This window comes from Elaeis guineensis, chromosome 12 (genome assembly GCF_000442705.2).
Source record: "Elaeis guineensis isolate ETL-2024a chromosome 12, EG11, whole genome shotgun sequence".
Lineage (NCBI taxonomy): Eukaryota > Viridiplantae > Streptophyta > Magnoliopsida > Arecales > Arecaceae > Elaeis > Elaeis guineensis.
In genome coordinates this window covers 17891239-17909032 of record NC_026004.2, presented here as the reverse complement: position 1 = coordinate 17909032, position 17794 = coordinate 17891239, and the positions used below count along the sequence as shown (strand labels likewise).

The window sequence follows — 17794 nt, the reverse complement described above, 5'->3', positions numbered from 1 at the left end:
CCAATATATTATATGGGCCCGGTAAAGTCGGGTCTAATTATTTTTTTACCGAAAAGTCGGGTCTAAATATCACGACGACCAAAACCGCCTGCCAAATTTGACCAGCTACGGGAACGGGTGGGAGCTGGCAAGTGGCAACGGATGTCGATACGGCATCCATTGCGTAGAAAGGAATCAAAGTCGTCGACCGTAGGGAAAAGAATTCTATCGAGGGTAGGACTCTTCCCCCCCCCCCCCCCGCTCGTTCTCCTCCCCCACCCAACCATATATAGAGACCATACCCTTGGCCCTCTTTTTCACAAGCGCTTTTTTTCGTTCCCCTTCGATCCCTCTACCGTCTATCCCCAGCTTTCTCTCAAGGTATTTCTCATCTCTTTTCCGCAGAGCTTTTTACTATTATGATTTGGTGGTGGATTTAGGGTTTGGATCATGTTGTCAATCCTTAGGATCAATTTGGGATTCTTTGTTTTGGGTTTACTTGAACGGTTCTTCGATCTATGTGTTGATGTTGCTGGATTGTGTTTTTTTGATCGATCTTTGAAGAAAGATGGATGGTGTGTTACGGTGTTATTCCGATTTTGCTATTGATTCCTCTCGATTCCTCTCAGTTGAACTTAGGGTTTCCTAGGAGTGATTATTAGTACGGTTTGTGACGTGTTCCAGTATAGGGTTTGGATCATCTTCAATCTTTTTCTTTATCGTTTTCTTTTTTCGTTTTCTCCTGGTTTCTTGGTATGGTTCCTTGATCTTTGTGTTTTTGGTGGTACTGGCTTATCATATGACGGATCTTTAGGAAAAGTTGGTTGGGTGTCATTCCGTTTTATCTATTAATTCGTATGTTTGTTTTTAGGTTCATCAAGTAATTGAATCTAGGTTTTGATCATCATTTAAAACCAAGGGTTCTATTATTAATATGTTTTAGATCATCTTATTGATCCAAGTATTTGTTGATGCCCTTTCCCCACTGAATAGTTCTTTGGTCTAAACAACTTTGATGAAATTAGCTAAAAGTCTGATCTGATCATCGGGCGTTATTCTGTATTCTTTATAGTCCACTTGTGTGTTTTCTAGTTCATGAGCTATTTGAATATAAGATTTCAGTGATTCACTTGTTTTCTGGTTGTTTTATTTTTCTAGATCTGAATATTTGCTCGTGGCATATTTATCCGTCCTCACGTTATGAGTTTCATTCTGTTTGGCATTGGGACTAGGGTATTTGTGTAGTATAACTATGCTTCTTAGGCTTGTTATAATTTTATTTTCTTTTTCTTTTGGTTATTATGTATATCTTTCTGTTGGCTTATGTTTTGATCAGTTTTTGAATATAAGATTATGGATCATGTGATTATTGACTCTATTTCTTTTCTTTCATTCCACTACCTATTCTTTGATTATTATCAAACGTGCCTTTTACTAATAATAATGAATAGCGGTCCTTTATCGATAGTGGTACGTCTCTGCATGTTTTCTTTTAAATTTAGTCTCGAATGATAGGGTTTATGATTATGTTTAACATTCTTTTACTTGGGCATCGTTTGATTGATTGATCATTATCAGTTATAGATATTTTGTTATCTTTCCTTTTGGTCAGTAATACCTTAGAAGGGTGCCAAACATCTTGAGAAGACACTATTGAGTTAGGTTGGATATATTCATTGTATGTTTTCTAGTGAAAGAATGTTTTGAAACATTGTTCCTACCATCTAAGAAATATATCTTTCTTTTTAGTTTTATATGGTTGCTCTCTTCTTTAGATTAAGCCATGACTAATTGGTTTTGTGACTATGTCCACCATTCTTTACTTGATATTTTTTAATTGATTAGTAATTGTTGTAATAGATACCTTGCTGTCTTACCTTTTGGTCAGTAATACTTTTGAAGGATCGTATTTGACAATTAAAATACTTGTGATTTGACATTATTTTTTATGCATGATTTATCATGGTTCTCAATCATGTCCTTTTTGTGCATTATACCTTGGTTAATGCTTAAAGATTGGCAAGGTTGTAATTAAGTCTTAGCAATTCAATTTTCTCTAATCCTTGTCAATTGATTGTATTGCTATCTCCTGATCATGTTTGCGGTGCTATAGTTGTTAAGATTCAAAAGGTCTCAGAGCTTAAGTGTTTATCCTTTTTTCTGCGCATGTACTTTCTGATCACCCACGCTGAAGCTTTTGTGCCCATATATATTTGCAGTATTCATTGGCAACTGAATTTTGAGATAAAATGAACATGTCAGGCTGAGATGTAATGCTAATTATCTAGTTATCCAGATAGCTTAGTTAATATGTAATACCAACAATGCCAATATAGTAAAAAGGAGACTGACTATCAAGATAAATCAATTGCGAAATACTTCTGTAGAGTGTCCAATATCTGTTTTACATGTGCATTGGTTTAACATATAGGAAACAAGGTAAAACAATAGTAAGAGAGTAATTCACATAGGAACATGGAATAGTGAATTAACAGTTTCTGTCATCTGATGGGAAAAACAATATATTATTCTGCCTCACGTGGCAGATACTTGTGTGTTGGATGATATCTCAGCTTAAATGGAAACCATGGTTCACTTCCCATCAACACCCGGGAGGGATAAAAATAATCCCTGGGACACTTGTTAATTCTTATGCATAGGTTGGTGTCGATTTTGTAATATGCTTTTAATATGACTTGTAGTTCATTGTTCTTGTTAATGCACTAGTTGATGATCTCTTTTGGTTGCTGTTTTTACGTTTTTATGTTCTCGTTCTGTGGAGGATCCTAAATTTTATTTATTTATTTATTTATTAATTATCTAGTTGGCATTGGAAACAACTGATCAGGAAAATGAACCCCCTCCCCCACACAACGAGAGAGAGAGAGAGAGAGAGAGAGAGATTCCACCTCCATGAAAAATCCACATGCGGGCATACCCATGTGTGGTTTCTTTTTTGTATCATAGATTCTTCTTCTTCTTCTTTTGTTAACTTGACAGCCAATGTTGTGCATGTCTTATTGTTTTATGAATCTGCTCTTGGTGTTTTAAAATACAGTGCATGAGACTGCATATGTGGATGCAGTCCCTTGACTGCACTGCATTGCCTCCATGCGGTCACTATATGTGGTCTTACCACATATATGTCGAAAAGGCAGTCCATTTCACACCATGTGGCAATGTATGCAGCTGAATTAGCATTTTACAATTGCATATATGGCCTATTAGCATTATGAGGCCAAACATGTGGCCACTTTTTTTGTAGGTCTTTATGGATAGAGCACTTGCAAATGGATGATTAGTTTGAATGTGAGTTTCGATCATGTTATAACTAACTGCATGTGCGCCCGTATACCATTTATGCACTATGTGCTCCCTTGAGTGCTAGCATTACAGCAGACAATTTTTAAAACACTATTTACTGTAGAAGCAACTATCAGTTAAGCAGTGTTTGCAACTTTAATGCTATATGTTCTACTTTACTCTTGTTTATGTAAATCAAGGCCTATCCTAGTGGTTACAAATCTGCTTGGCAATTAAAAGTTTTGAGTTTCGAGTCCTGGATGATGCGTCTCCAAGAATTTGGACTTGGATAACAACTAATTGTCAATAGGTCTTCCTCCCTTTCTCTCTAAGGAAAAATGTTTACCCTTGTTTGTGCTTTAATTTCTAAAATATTTTATAGTGTGATGCAATTTACTGTATAACAGCGAAGTTTTAAAGGACTGCTGCATAGATTAGCATTGACATCGTGGGTGGAGAAAGATTTACAATCTATGTGCACCTTTTCTAGAAGTTATTACTTGCATGTTTTGTTTAATGAAGACAGTGATTATTTTGATGTCACATCCATTTGTTGTTTTCATTCATGCCTTATTGACTTGTTAAATATTCCCCTTTTTATCTTTTACAGATGCAGATCTTTGTTAAGACTCTGACTGGCAAGACCATCACTCTTGAAGTTGAAAGCTCTGATACAATCGATAATGTGAAGGCCAAGATCCAAGACAAGGAGGGCATCCCCCCAGACCAACAGAGGCTTATTTTCGCCGGCAAACAGCTTGAGGATGGTCGCACACTGGCTGACTACAACATTCAGAAAGAGTCGACACTCCATCTTGTTCTCCGACTCAGGGGTGGCATGCAGATCTTTGTGAAGACCCTTACCGGCAAGACCATCACCCTTGAAGTCGAGAGTTCTGACACAATTGATAATGTTAAGGCCAAGATCCAGGACAAGGAGGGCATTCCCCCAGACCAGCAGAGGCTCATCTTTGCTGGCAAACAACTTGAGGATGGTCGCACTTTGGCTGACTACAATATCCAAAAAGAGTCAACACTCCACCTTGTTCTGCGGCTCAGGGGTGGCATGCAGATCTTTGTGAAGACCCTTACTGGCAAGACCATCACCCTGGAAGTTGAGAGCTCTGACACAATTGATAATGTGAAGGCTAAGATTCAGGACAAGGAGGGCATTCCGCCGGACCAGCAGAGGCTCATCTTTGCTGGCAAACAGCTTGAGGATGGCCGCACTTTGGCTGACTATAACATCCAGAAAGAGTCAACACTCCACCTTGTCCTGCGGCTTAGGGGCGGTATGCAGATATTTGTTAAGACCCTTACTGGAAAGACCATCACCCTAGAAGTTGAGAGCTCTGATACAATTGACAATGTTAAAGCAAAAATCCAAGACAAGGAGGGAATTCCTCCAGACCAGCAGAGGCTCATCTTTGCTGGCAAGCAGCTTGAGGATGGCCGTACATTGGCTGATTATAACATTCAGAAGGAATCCACCCTCCACTTGGTCCTCCGGCTCCGTGGTGGCATGCAGATCTTTGTAAAGACCCTCACTGGAAAGACCATCACCCTCGAGGTAGAGAGCTCTGACACCATTGACAATGTAAAGGCTAAAATCCAGGATAAGGAGGGCATCCCACCAGATCAGCAGCGGCTTATCTTTGCTGGTAAACAGCTGGAGGATGGGCGCACGCTGGCAGACTACAACATTCAAAAGGAATCTACTCTTCATTTGGTCCTCCGCCTTCGTGGTGGGATGCAGATCTTTGTGAAGACCCTCACTGGGAAGACCATCACTCTAGAAGTGGAGAGCTCGGACACCATCGATAATGTCAAGGCCAAGATCCAAGATAAGGAAGGTATTCCTCCTGATCAGCAAAGACTTATTTTTGCTGGAAAGCAGCTTGAGGATGGGCGTACTTTGGCGGACTATAATATCCAGAAGGAGTCCACTCTTCATCTTGTCCTCCGCCTTCGTGGTGGTGCTGCTGAGCTGTAATGGGTGTTCAGGGTCTGCATAAGTTTCAAATCTGGTACTGGTGTCTCCTTTTGGCTTAGGAGAACACTTAATGTTAAGTAGTTTGTGCTTTATGTGTGAATGCTCTATCAGACTTAGGATGCTTGTTTTACGCATGTGTGATTTGAAGTTTAGTTTGAATGTTCTGCAAACCTGTAGGTTTAAATCTGTATAATAAGGCATGCTACGATATTTCGTATGCTGACTTAATGTGATGCATAAGTTGTTTTTATTTTCTGAGCTTCCCATGGCTGTCAAATTTTGAAATAAGGTGATAACATGGTGGCAGCTGGATTACTGTCTATTCATTGCTTGAAGAACTGAGAACTGCTACTTGCCATTCAACTGGTCATTCAACTGGTCATGGACATTTGACCGTACTTGTTCTGTATACAAGGTTGAATGCTGATGAACTCTTAGGCCTAAGACTCGCACAATTTGGATTACATGTGATATGATTATGATATTTTACAGTTGTGGTCAGATGCACTTTTCATGATGCGTGCTTGCCATTGAACAGGTTGTTTCGTGGTACATGGATACTCGGCAAATGTAGATGTAGTATGGTTGAGCACAATCCTGGGTGAAGATTGCAGACGCAAGCAAAAAATTAAAGAGAGTTGGTAATTCATACATTTGTCGGAAGTTCATCAATACAGAAGAAGAGTGGTTCTATGAGCTTTAGGTTCTTGACTGATGTACCGGATGATCTTAACATCATCAAACTGCAACCAGGACATCTCGAGCCTGCTCTGTGCCATGATCCATCCTTCATATCCAATACAGGTAGCTTAGTTGGCCGTGAGAGCTTCAATGTCTCTGCAATGATCCATGCTTCAAATGAGAGATATGTAACTTGGTTTACCGTGAGAGCTTCAATGTTCAACTTCTGTTGTGAGATATGAAGAGCATCGTTCAGGATATTTGTAACTTCGTTTGGTTTATGTGCCCGAGTCTGCTGATAATGTTAATGGCTTGCTGTTGCTGGCCCTTCACAGGCTCCCAAATGCATAAACATGTCTCAAACCCAGAAGTTCTGTATTCTGTTACAACCTCCATGTATGGAATGGAGAGGCAAAAAATAAAAGATATGTTTCTCTTAAAAAATGTAATAAATCTGTAGATCTGACCTTGTGGTAGTCATCTATCCATCACCATTCTCTCTCACTATACTGGCAGTCTGGCATACTTATTCCAGTTTGCATTAAAATTTCAAATGACAAACAATTGTTCGAGAAACGAACTGCTGGGTTTTCATGGCTGCTAGAGGTCTGAGCCCACCAGAAACCCAATTGGATTCCATTGCTGGGGGCTAGCGTTCCATTGTGAGGCTTGTATGCTGGCTGCCGGCTACCAGGATCGGTGGTTTTCACCCGGTCTGAAGGAACCATGCAAGTAATCACCATAGACCATACAAAATTTCCTTGTTCCAGCTATGTGCTATTTTGCTTGGTCTAGTACAGTGTCCAGTTCTGTGTAGATTAACTAGGATGTGGTCTTGGAAAGAAGAAACCACCTTCTTAGTTCGGTGGTGGCATCCCAAGCGCGCGCACACACACACACACACACACACACACACACACACACATATATATATATATATATATATATATATATATATATATATATATATATATATATATATATATATATATATATATGTATGTATGTATGTATATAAAAGGAAAAAAAAAAAGAAAAAGGAAAAAGAAAAAACGCCATACGCAAGAAAATTCTGTTTCCCAGTCCCTCCCATTCCACTGATGGCCATGCTTCTTTGAAGTCCAGCTCTCAGTTCCGATTCTGCTCCTGAATCTCTATATCTTGTCCTCCAACCCAATTAATTCCTTTGAAGTCTCTTCTCATATTCATCATCCATCTCCTTCCTCCACTGTTCTGTTACCTTCTCCCTTGCCTGTGTTTCAGCCTGTTCCATGGCCTGCGGCAGGGACTGCCTCGGCTTGTTTGGGACTATATATTTCCCTGAGTTCTTGCCGCAGTCCATCAACATATTAAGAAGTTACTAACAAACGACACCCAAACTGAACAATAATATGTCAAAGCCAAAGAATGCAGTTAACATTAATCAAAAGCTGATGGGGAATTATCAGCCATAACACTACTGATTCTATCACTTCACAATTTGAGTTTTTTTTTTTTTGGTACAAGCGGATGCTCACAACATTCTAGTACAAGTACATGCCAAAAAATCAAAAAATAAAATGTCCTACAGAGCACGCGGACATGTCTGACCTTATCGTCGGTCCAGACATTTGCTGTTTGCCTCTTGAAAAACATATTGAACATACATCGTAATGAAATCATATAGAAAAATTCACATACCAGAAAGAACAGATAGGCCTCCAACTGCTCCATGTCATCTCGGATCCAACTGATGACGGTAGTAAAATCTCCTTCAATGAGTATCCCCTTCACCCGAAGCCTCTGTCTGGCATAGATGATGCTCCCCAGGCAGCTCGAAGCTCAAAAAGATGTGAGCCCTCCACCGCCAGCAATTTGGCATTTGAACCCTGGATGACAAAATCAGCACCACCCCTATCCTCCCCAACACTACCGTTAAAGTTAAACTTGACATATCCCCAAGGAAGGGGCTCTCAAGAAATGAAAAAAATCTCCAAGTCGCCGCAAAGAGCAGCATGAGAGCCTCAAGAGTCGGAGACATCAAGGAGCTGACTGATAGCATTGAAACGATTGTACTCTATGGTCAAATGAAAGGCTCTCTCTAGCATCTGGTGAACATGCACCATCTCAGCTTCGAAGATCAAACTATTCTTGATAATCCAAATCTGATGGCGACATATGCTATTCTACCCCCCAGTTATAGGTCGGCCCCTCAGTAGTACTCGTGCGGATCGCATACAGGAAAGAATTCAGCCAAAGACCGCTACTCACCTCCCATGACCCATCCTCTTCTAAATCAATCTTGTCCGCGGACAGCGCAGGAGAATATTCTCCGTCGACTCATCCTCCAACCCGTATAACTGTCAAAGGATGTGACTGACCATCACGATCTATTTAAGTTATAAACTATCTGTTGTGTGCCATTAGTATACATATTGTTCATCGTAGAAATGACTACTGACCTCTCTCTATAAATAGAGGTAGGCAGGAGATCCTAGATAAGAATTTTGAGCTTATTTCATAGTTTCCACTCTTTTAATCACCAATTCTCTCTTCTATTATTTTTTAAATTTTAACTGACTTGAACATCAAAAAATCTTCCACTAGAAAAATTCTGATAAAAAAATTTCTTTTTAAAATTAGTGGCCAACCAAGGAGCTTTAATTGCCATATTGACCACAGTCCACTACGGCCTAATTTGACCTTAACATGACTTCATAATTTAGCAGTAACAATCCCTGTTGATTGAAACTTTAGCATCTACTCCAAGTTTCAGGGTTTCTTTAATTTCCCATTCCTAGCAATTGCACACATTAATTCTCTAATATAGACACAGTTATTTAGTATACTATTACAAATAACCATATACATATTGATACACGTGTGTATAGGGACAATATAACCATGTATAGAGAGTACAATTGTGTACAAGAACTATTACCATGATAATGGTCAAAAAAATCATATTTTAAAGTCCCATCAAATTTGGCCCGAATCGAATATTCTCCAATAGGAATTGGGGCTCTATAATCACACCCAGAAGAGGTAGATGTGTCGGATCGATCCTTTCCAACTCTCAACTTTTTAACAAAAAAAAAAAATTCTATCAAAGAAAAGAATGGGTGCTAGATTTCTCAAAAACTTATTGTCTTTTTTCTTCTTCTTTCTACTTAAGAGGAAGAAATTCATTTTATTAACAGAAGAACAAAATATCACTTACTAAATAATAAAAAAAAAAGAAGAAAGAAAGTCCCCGGATGACATACAAGCAATTGAATAAAATCATGCAATATCACAACCATAGTAAACTTCTTGAATACCATGCAATATCACAGCCATAATTGCTGATTGTCTGTCATATAGCTAAACCATCTGATAAGATATTAAAATATAATTAATACTAATTAGATATTAGAATTGTTGCAAAATTTAATTTAATTTGATTTTTTTTTCTATGTGCTAATAGATCTCTTCTATAAATAACAGTTGTTTTATTGTTTTTAATATTTTTTTTTAATTTTTCATAATTCTTTACTTTTTAATCTAGCCTGGAATAACATAACAGTTACATTTATAATTTGGCCCATCGATATGCTAGTCTCAACCAACTTGCGGACCCGATTAGAGTTTGCCATGGTGTCTCCAAAACTGCCCAACAAGAGCCCACACAACCAGCCTGGATTGCAACTCCTAAGCCCACTCTTCTCCATATTTTACCTGGGATCAGCTGCACCCAAAACCTAGTCTAAGGAATAATTCTTTGTACATTGTATGCAGTGTAGAAAAAATACACCGTCTCACTTGATTGGATCACATAACCATCATTTTCTAATGTGTATTTAATATCTGTAATTCCACTTTTTGGTTTGAAATTTTAAATGATAAAAATATTCTTTTTTTTAAAAAAAATTATGACATCTTGTGGTCATATTATGACATCCTGCTGTCAAATTATGACTTCATATTCATAATTTAGCCACAGAATGTCATAAAAAATAAAAAGATATTTTTATTATTTAAAAAAATTTTAAATTTTAAATGACGAAAATATTTTTTCCTCTTTGTAACTTCGAAAAAAAATTATGTCTTCCTGTACGCAGGAAGTCATAATTTGATCGAAAGATATCATAATATGTCACAGAATGTTATAATTTTTTCAAAATATGAGAGATATTTTTATCATTCAAAATTTTAAATAAAAAAAGTAGAACTGCAGACATTAAATATACTATTAAATACATGTTGAAAAACAGTGGCTATGTAGTCCGAGATGATCGGATGGTGCGCTTAGGGGTGCCAAAATATGATTCGATCCACCAATTTGATCTGCATTCGATCCGCCATAAACAAATTTGAATTTGACTTAAACGGATTTAGATCATAGATGGACCGACCTGTTTCACTCATTTATTAAACAGACAGGGTTTGAGTTTAAATTTCTCAACCTATCCAAACTGTTTATGATTTTTATTTAAATTTATTTGGGCCTGTGGCCCCACGGGCTTCTGGTAAAATTTAAGCAGTCCGCCTAAATTTTGGTCCATTCCCACGGTGATCCATGTTTTCTATTTTTTTTTCCATCGCCCTCCTTTTCCTCTTCTGTCTCTTCAAAATCCTAAGTTCTCACCTCCTCACCCTCCCAACCACCGCCTCAGCCTCTCCAAACCCCTCCAACCCCAATCCCACTCCCTCCTCTCTCACCAAAATCCCGTCTACTTCTCGATTGCCCTGACAGAGAAGGCCATCAGGCGGGTGGCATCGAGGGCCCAAGCGAGGCCGACGAGGATCCGATGGGCGACGATACCCACGAGGGCAAGAACAATGCCCAATGGGCTAGGAATCAAACACAGGGCTCTGGAAAGTGCCCATGTGACACCATCGAAGAGAGCTAGACGGTGACGAGCGTGATGACGGCAACGGTGATGACCGAAGAGAGGATGATTTTCAGAATAATCGGAGAGTCGAAAGATCTGCAGCTTCATGGCTGCCTGGGTGCTGCTCCCCTCCTTTAGCCATGCCCTCACGAGCTGCGGTAGATGCTCTCCGACACCGCCTAAACGAGCTCGCGACTACGATCGGGACAGGAATTTAGAGCTCTCCGTCTGAACGAGCTCGCGGCAAAGGTGAGAAACCCACTCGTCCTCTTCGTCTCTTTGTTGTCCTTTCCGATCATTGCTAGATTTTTTTTTAAAAAAATATAAATAAGCAAGGGTAGAGCAAATAGGGGTCGGACGGAGGGGCGAGCGTGTGGCAAGGGCAGAGGGGCGGGCTGTGGTCGGACTGAGAGCATGACGAACAGTAGAGATCGAAGATAGAGGTGAGAAACAGATTTTTATTTTTTTATTATTTTAAATAGATCATAAATAAATTTTTTTAAAATTAAATTATAAATATAAATATATTAAATATATCGAATCAAATAATTTATTTATTAAATGAATCGGATTCAAATTTTAATATCTAATTTATTTAATAAATAAATTAAATTTAAATATTTTTAATTTAATTTATATTTGACTCAATCTATCTAATTATCACCCCCAAGTGCATTCCATGTTATGTTTATTATACCGTACGCGGTGCACAAAGGCTTTCTCCCTGATCTAAATCAGAGTGGGGTTTAAATTTAGACCCAATCCAACCAAGTACCTCTCGTGGGTCCAAAGCCTGCCTCGTTAATTTGACCCACCACTCTGGAAACCGGTGGGAAGAATCCTATCCTTTTCCACCCACCACCCGTTTTCTCCCTCCCCGGCTCTATAAATTGAGACCGACCCTCGGCCCTCTTCTCCATCCACAAAAGCGAATTCTTTTCGTTCCCCTTCGATTCTCTTCCGTCTCCTCCCATCTCTCTCTGAAGGTATTCCTCGTCTCTTTGTCGTATTAAGTTTTCTGATTAGTATGGTATGGTACTCGGTGTATGGTTTTGGATGCTGAATTAGGGCTTTTTTTGTCCCCTATGATCCGTATCGATTTGGTGCTATTGGATTATTGTTTTGATCGATCTTTGAAGAGAAGATCGTTGCGTGTTGTCCTCTTTTCGCTCTTATTCGATTTTATGTTTTTGTGTTCGTAAGTTGAATCTAGGGTTTCGATGCCTTCTGGAACCTTGGATGATTATTAATGCGGTTCGTGGCGTGTTGGCATCTAGGGTTTGGACAATTAATTATTTCCAGGATCAGTCTTTTTTTTAATCTTCTTGTTTGTTTGTGTGTGTGTTGGGATCTGGCCCATGATCGATTCATATGTATGATGCTATGATCGTGAACTGATTGAATCTAGGGTTTTGATTATCATAAAATTCCTAGGGCCATGATCGTTTCTAGGGTTTTATATCATCTTCTGATTCAAATGTTGGTTGATATCCTTTCTTCCCCTTTTTGAACAGCTCTTTGATCTATAGAACCTTGATGCGATTGGCTCCTAATTTGATCGATGTTTGAATGAAGGATTATGGATTTTTATTGTGTATTCTTTATAGTTCTTTTGTATGTTTTCTGATGGAATCTAAGTTTTAAGTGATCCAATTGTTTTTTTGGATTTTAGTAGTTCTTGGATCTATATGATTGCTTGTGGCTTAGAGATCTATCATCACGTCATGAGTTTCACTCTATTTGGAACTGTGGCTAGGATATTTTTGCAGTATAAGCGTACAAATAGGTTTCTTTGATTTGCTCTAATCTTATTTTCTTTCTCTTATATGTATAATTGCTATCTGCTTATGTTTCAACCAGTTTTTGGAGTCGAGATTGTTGGTAGTGTAAGTCTAATCATTGAGTCTGTTCTTTGTCTTTTTTTTTCATTTCTATTCCTGTTCTTTGATTTTTATCAAACCTATCTTTTACTAATAATAGTGGACAATGACCTTATTGATAGTGGTAGGTATCTATATGTTTTCTGGAGAACCTAAGGTTTGAAACATTGTGCTTACCATTTAAGAGATTTATTCTTTTTAGTTTTATATGGTTGCTCATTTTCAGATTAAGTCTTGACTGATAGGGTTTGTAATTATGTCTAATGTTCGATCACTTGGTATCTTTTTGGTGGATTGATAATCATTTTTTGTAGATATTTTGTTAGCAATACTTTTGAAGGATGCCAAACAGAGTATTTTACATATTTGATAATTAATATGCTTATTATTTAACATTACTTTTATATGCACAATTCATCATGTTTGTCAATTCTGTCCTTTTCTTGCTTTATGCGTTGACTAATGCTTAAAGATTCCAAGGTTGTAATCAAGTGTTAGTGATGTGATTCTGTTTACTTCTTGTCCATTGATCGTGTTACTATTATCTAATCTTGTGTCCCAATGCTAAATTTGTCCATGTCCCAACGATCTCAACCGTATGTTTTAATCCTTTTATGGGCATATACTTTCTGATTAGCCTTCTGCTGAGGTTCTTATACTCATATATCTTCATAATTTCCATCGGCAAGCAGAACTGATTTAGAGCCAAGATCTCAGGTCATGATGAAATACTGAAGTTTTTATCCTTTTTTGCAGTTGGATGATCTGTTTGTCTTGATAGATTAACTGATTATATATATAACACCAGAAATATCAGGCACTGCTAGGGATATTGGCTAGCTATTTATGTATTTAATATGTAGGGGATTAGTCTACAGAAATATTAACAATGAACAGCAAGATAATAGTTTATGTTGACACATACTGGTATCTTGGATAAGATCTCAGCCTGAAAGAAAACCTTGGCCAATGCTCATCACCACAAAAAAGGGGAAAAAAATTCTGAGGACACCTGCTAATTCTTAGGTTTAGGTTGGCATCTATTTGTAATATACTTTAGAATTCCTTGTTGTTGTTCAGTGCACTGCATGATGATCTCGTTTGGTTTTTTAGGCTAAAAGCTCCATATTTTATATTTTAATATCAGAAACAACTTATCAAGAAAAATGACACCACCCCTCCCCACCACCACACAACCAAAAAAAAAAAAAAAAAAGAAAAAAGAAAAGAGGAGCAAATTTTGTGTTGTTGCTTATAGATCATAAGTTCTTCTTCCTTTTAGATGTCCGCTTGCAGCCAATTTTTTATTTTCTCCACTGGTTGTTTTATGAAACTACTACCAAATCAATAATTGGAAGTAGTGTTTCCAACTTTGTTATTTGTTTTAGTTTACTCTTGTTTATGTAAACTGGGGCTTTTCCTAGTGGTTACACCCCTTCACTTATACCATCAAGGATTTTGATTTGGAGTATTGGATGATGCATCTCCAAGAATTTGGACTTCGATGGTTATGGTCTGGGGGTTTGTTCCTTCCTCTCTCAGAATGAGGGGAAAAACTTTTTTTTTTTCTATGCTTTAATTTCCAATGTATGTTACATAGTTGCATCTGATGCAAACTGTTGTTTTAGAGTAAAGTTTTAAAAGACTAATGCATAAATTATCCTTGTTGAAATATGAATGGGCATCTTGGAAGGAGAAAGATTCTTATATCTAATTGTACGTCTTCTAGTAGTTATTTACTTGGTTGTTTTGTTTAATGAAGATATTTGTTATTTTAGTGTCACATTGACTGGTTTCTTCAAGCCTTATTGAATTGTTAAGTTTTCCTTATCTTTCTTTCTTTCCCCCCACAGATGCAGATCTTTGTTAAGACTCTCACTGGCAAGACCATCACCCTTGAAGTTGAGAGCTCGGACACCATTGATAATGTGAAGGCCAAGATCCAGGATAAGGAGGGCATCCCCCCTGACCAGCAGAGGCTCATCTTTGCTGGCAAACAACTTGAGGATGGCCGCACTTTGGCTGACTACAACATCCAGAAAGAGTCAACACTCCACCTTGTCTTGCGGCTCAGGGGTGGCATGCAGATCTTTGTGAAGACCCTTACTGGCAAGACCATCACCCTGGAAGTTGAGAGCTCTGACACAATTGATAATGTGAAGGCTAAGATTCAGGACAAGGAGGGCATCCCCCCTGACCAGCAGAGGCTCATTTTTGCTGGCAAACAACTTGAGGATGGCCGAACTTTGGCTGACTACAATATCCAGAAAGAGTCAACACTCCACCTTGTTCTACGGCTCAGGGGTGGCATGCAGATCTTTGTGAAGACCCTTACTGGCAAGACGATCACCCTGGAAGTTGAGAGCTCTGACACAATTGATAATGTGAAGGCTAAGATTCAGGACAAGGAGGGCATTCCCCCAGATCAGCAGAGGCTCATCTTTGCTGGAAAACAACTGGAGGATGGCCGCACTTTGGCCGACTACAACATCCAAAAAGAGTCGACACTCCACCTTGTCCTGCGACTCAGGGGTGGCATGCAGATCTTTGTTAAGACTCTCACTGGCAAGACTATTACCCTGGAAGTTGAGAGCTCGGACACCATTGATAATGTTAAGGCCAAGATCCAGGATAAGGAGGGCATCCCCCCTGACCAGCAGAGGCTCATTTTTGCTGGCAAACAACTTGAGGATGGTCGCACTTTGGCTGACTACAATATCCAGAAAGAGTCAACACTCCACCTTGTTCTGCGGCTCAGGGGTGGCATGCAGATCTTTGTGAAGACCCTTACTGGCAAGACCATCACCCTGGAAGTTGAGAGCTCTGACACGATTGATAATGTGAAGGCTAAGATTCAGGATAAGGAGGGCATTCCCCCGGACCAGCAGAGGCTTATCTTTGCTGGCAAGCAGCTTGAGGATGGCCGTACATTGGCTGATTACAACATTCAGAAGGAATCCACTCTCCACTTGGTCCTCCGGCTTCGTGGTGGCATGCAGATCTTTGTGAAGACTCTTACCGGAAAGACCATCACCCTTGAGGTAGAGAGCTCCGACACCATTGACAATGTAAAGGCTAAGATCCAGGATAAGGAGGGCATCCCACCAGATCAGCAGCGTCTCATCTTTGCTGGTAAACAGCTGGAGGATGGGCGCACACTGGCAGACTACAACATTCAAAAGGAATCTACTCTTCATTTGGTCCTCCGCCTTCGTGGTGGGATGCAGATTTTTGTGAAGACCCTGACTGGGAAGACCATCACTCTGGAAGTGGAGAGCTCGGACACCATTGATAATGTCAAGGCCAAGATCCAGGACAAGGAAGGGATCCCCCCTGATCAGCAGAGGCTTATTTTTGCCGGGAAGCAGCTTGAGGATGGGCGTACCCTGGCGGACTACAACATCCAAAAGGAGTCCACTCTTCATCTTGTCCTGCGCCTTCGTGGGGGTGCTTCTGAGCAGTAGTGTGTTTTCAGGGTCTGCATAAGTTTCAAATCTGGTACTGGTGTGGTGTCTCCCTTTGGCTTAGGAGAAAACTTGACGTTAGTAGTTTGTCGTTTACGGGTGAATGCTCTGTCAGACTTTGGATGCTCGTTTTATGTGTGATTTGAAGTTCAGTTTGAATGTTCTGCAAACATGTAGGTTTAATTCTATATAATAAGGCATGCTACCATATTTCATATGCTGACTTAATGTGATGCTTAAGTTGTTTTTATTTTCTGAGCTTCCCATGGCTGTCAAATTTTGAAATAAGGTGATAACGTAGTGGCAGCTGGATTACTCTCTATTTATTGCTTGAATAAAAGAAACTGCTACTTGCCATTCAACTGGTCATTGGCATTTGACTGTACTTGTTCTGAATGCTGATGAACCTTTAGGCGGAACAGTCATGCAATTTAGATTACATATGATTAGTATATGATATTGTACAAGGTTTTGTGTATTCGGATGTAACTTTCATGATGAGTACTAGCAATTAAACAGGTTTTTGGTTGTACATGGATACTTGGCAAAAGTAGATGCAGTATAGTTCAGCACGGTCCTGGGTCAAGATTACAGATGCAAGCAAAAAATTAAATAAGTAATTCAAACGAACCTTTGTCGAAAGTTCATCAATGCAGAAGTAGAGTTCCTATGAGCTTTAGGTTCTCCACTGATGTACTGGATGATTTTAACGTCATCAAACTGCTGCTAGGACATCTTGAGATTGCCTTGTGCACTGATCCATTCTACGAATCGGACACAGGTAGCTTAGTTTTCCATGAGAGCTTCAATGTTTAACATATGACCGTCCTGTGCTCCATGCTTCAAATGACGCACATGTAACTTGGTTTACCATGAGAGCTTCAATGTTCAACTTCTGTTGTCAGAGATGAAGAGCTTCATTAAGGACATTTGTAACTTTGTTTACTTTACATGCTCCAGTTTGCTGGTAATGTTAACGGCTAGCTGGCCCTTCACAGGCTCCCAAATGCATAAACATGTCTCTATCCCGGAAATTCTGTATTCTGTTTACGACCTCGCTGTTTAGAAGGGAGAGGCAAAAAATAATACATTTGTTTTTCTTAAAAAGTGTAATAAATCTGTAGATCTTACCTTCTGGTAGTCATCTGTCCATCACCATTCTCTCTCTTTATACTGGCATACTTGCAGTAAAATTTCAAACGACAAAATGTTTGATAAATGGAACTGCTGAGTTGTCATGGGTGCTATTGGTGAAATTTCTGAGGAAACTAAATTTCTCCATCGTCATGTCTTACTCTTTTCCTAATGGACATGCCTCTGCGATCTGAAGGAACCATGCAAGTAATCACCATAAACCATGCAACGAGTAAAAACTATAATTAACTCTTTATAATTGGGAATATGAGAGCTTCAGTTTTGGAAAGAAGAAACCATCTTTTTGATAAGAAAAAGACTACACGAAAAATTCTGTTTCCAAGTCCCTCCCATTCCACTAATGGCCGTGCTTCTGACTGGACCCAACTCAATTCATTCCTTGGAAGTCTCTTCTCATATTCTTCATCCATCTCCTTCCTCCACGGTTCTGCTACCTTCGCCTTTGCCCGTGCTTCAGCCTGTTCCACCTCTGCTTGTTTGAGAAAT

The 17794-nt window shown here is 39.2% G+C and overlaps 1 protein-coding gene across 2 annotated transcripts; it reads left to right on the top strand.

Annotated features, from left to right (window-relative positions):
• The first annotated feature begins 234 nt into the window (after positions 1-234).
• Positions 235-16368, top strand: LOC105054981 (polyubiquitin). Of its 2 annotated transcripts, XM_073246413.1 has the most exons (3): positions 235-360; positions 3893-5260; positions 14543-16368. In XM_073246413.1, exons 2-3 carry the CDS (start codon positions 3893-3895, stop codon positions 16151-16153), a joined length of 2979 nt encoding a protein of 992 aa, XP_073102514.1. In that variant the 5' UTR covers positions 235-360; the 3' UTR covers positions 16154-16368. The 2 variants fall into 2 exon arrangements, with proteins under 2 accessions (XP_073102514.1, XP_073102513.1); XM_073246412.1 differs by lacking the exons at positions 235-360; positions 3893-5260 and adding an exon at positions 11572-11795.
• Positions 16369-17794: the final 1426 nt, after the last annotated feature.

What these genes read in the sequence shown, in the direction of transcription:
- LOC105054981 (XM_073246413.1), top strand. Translation starts at nt 3,893, where the DNA reads ATGCAGATCTTTGTTAAGACTCTGACTGGCAAGACCATCACTCTTGAA. An exon ending in TCCTCCGCCTTCGTGGTGGT is followed by an intron (nt 5,261 to 14,542) that starts GCTGCTGAGCTG and finishes TTCCCCCCACAG; the next exon opens with ATGCAGATCTTTGTTAAGAC.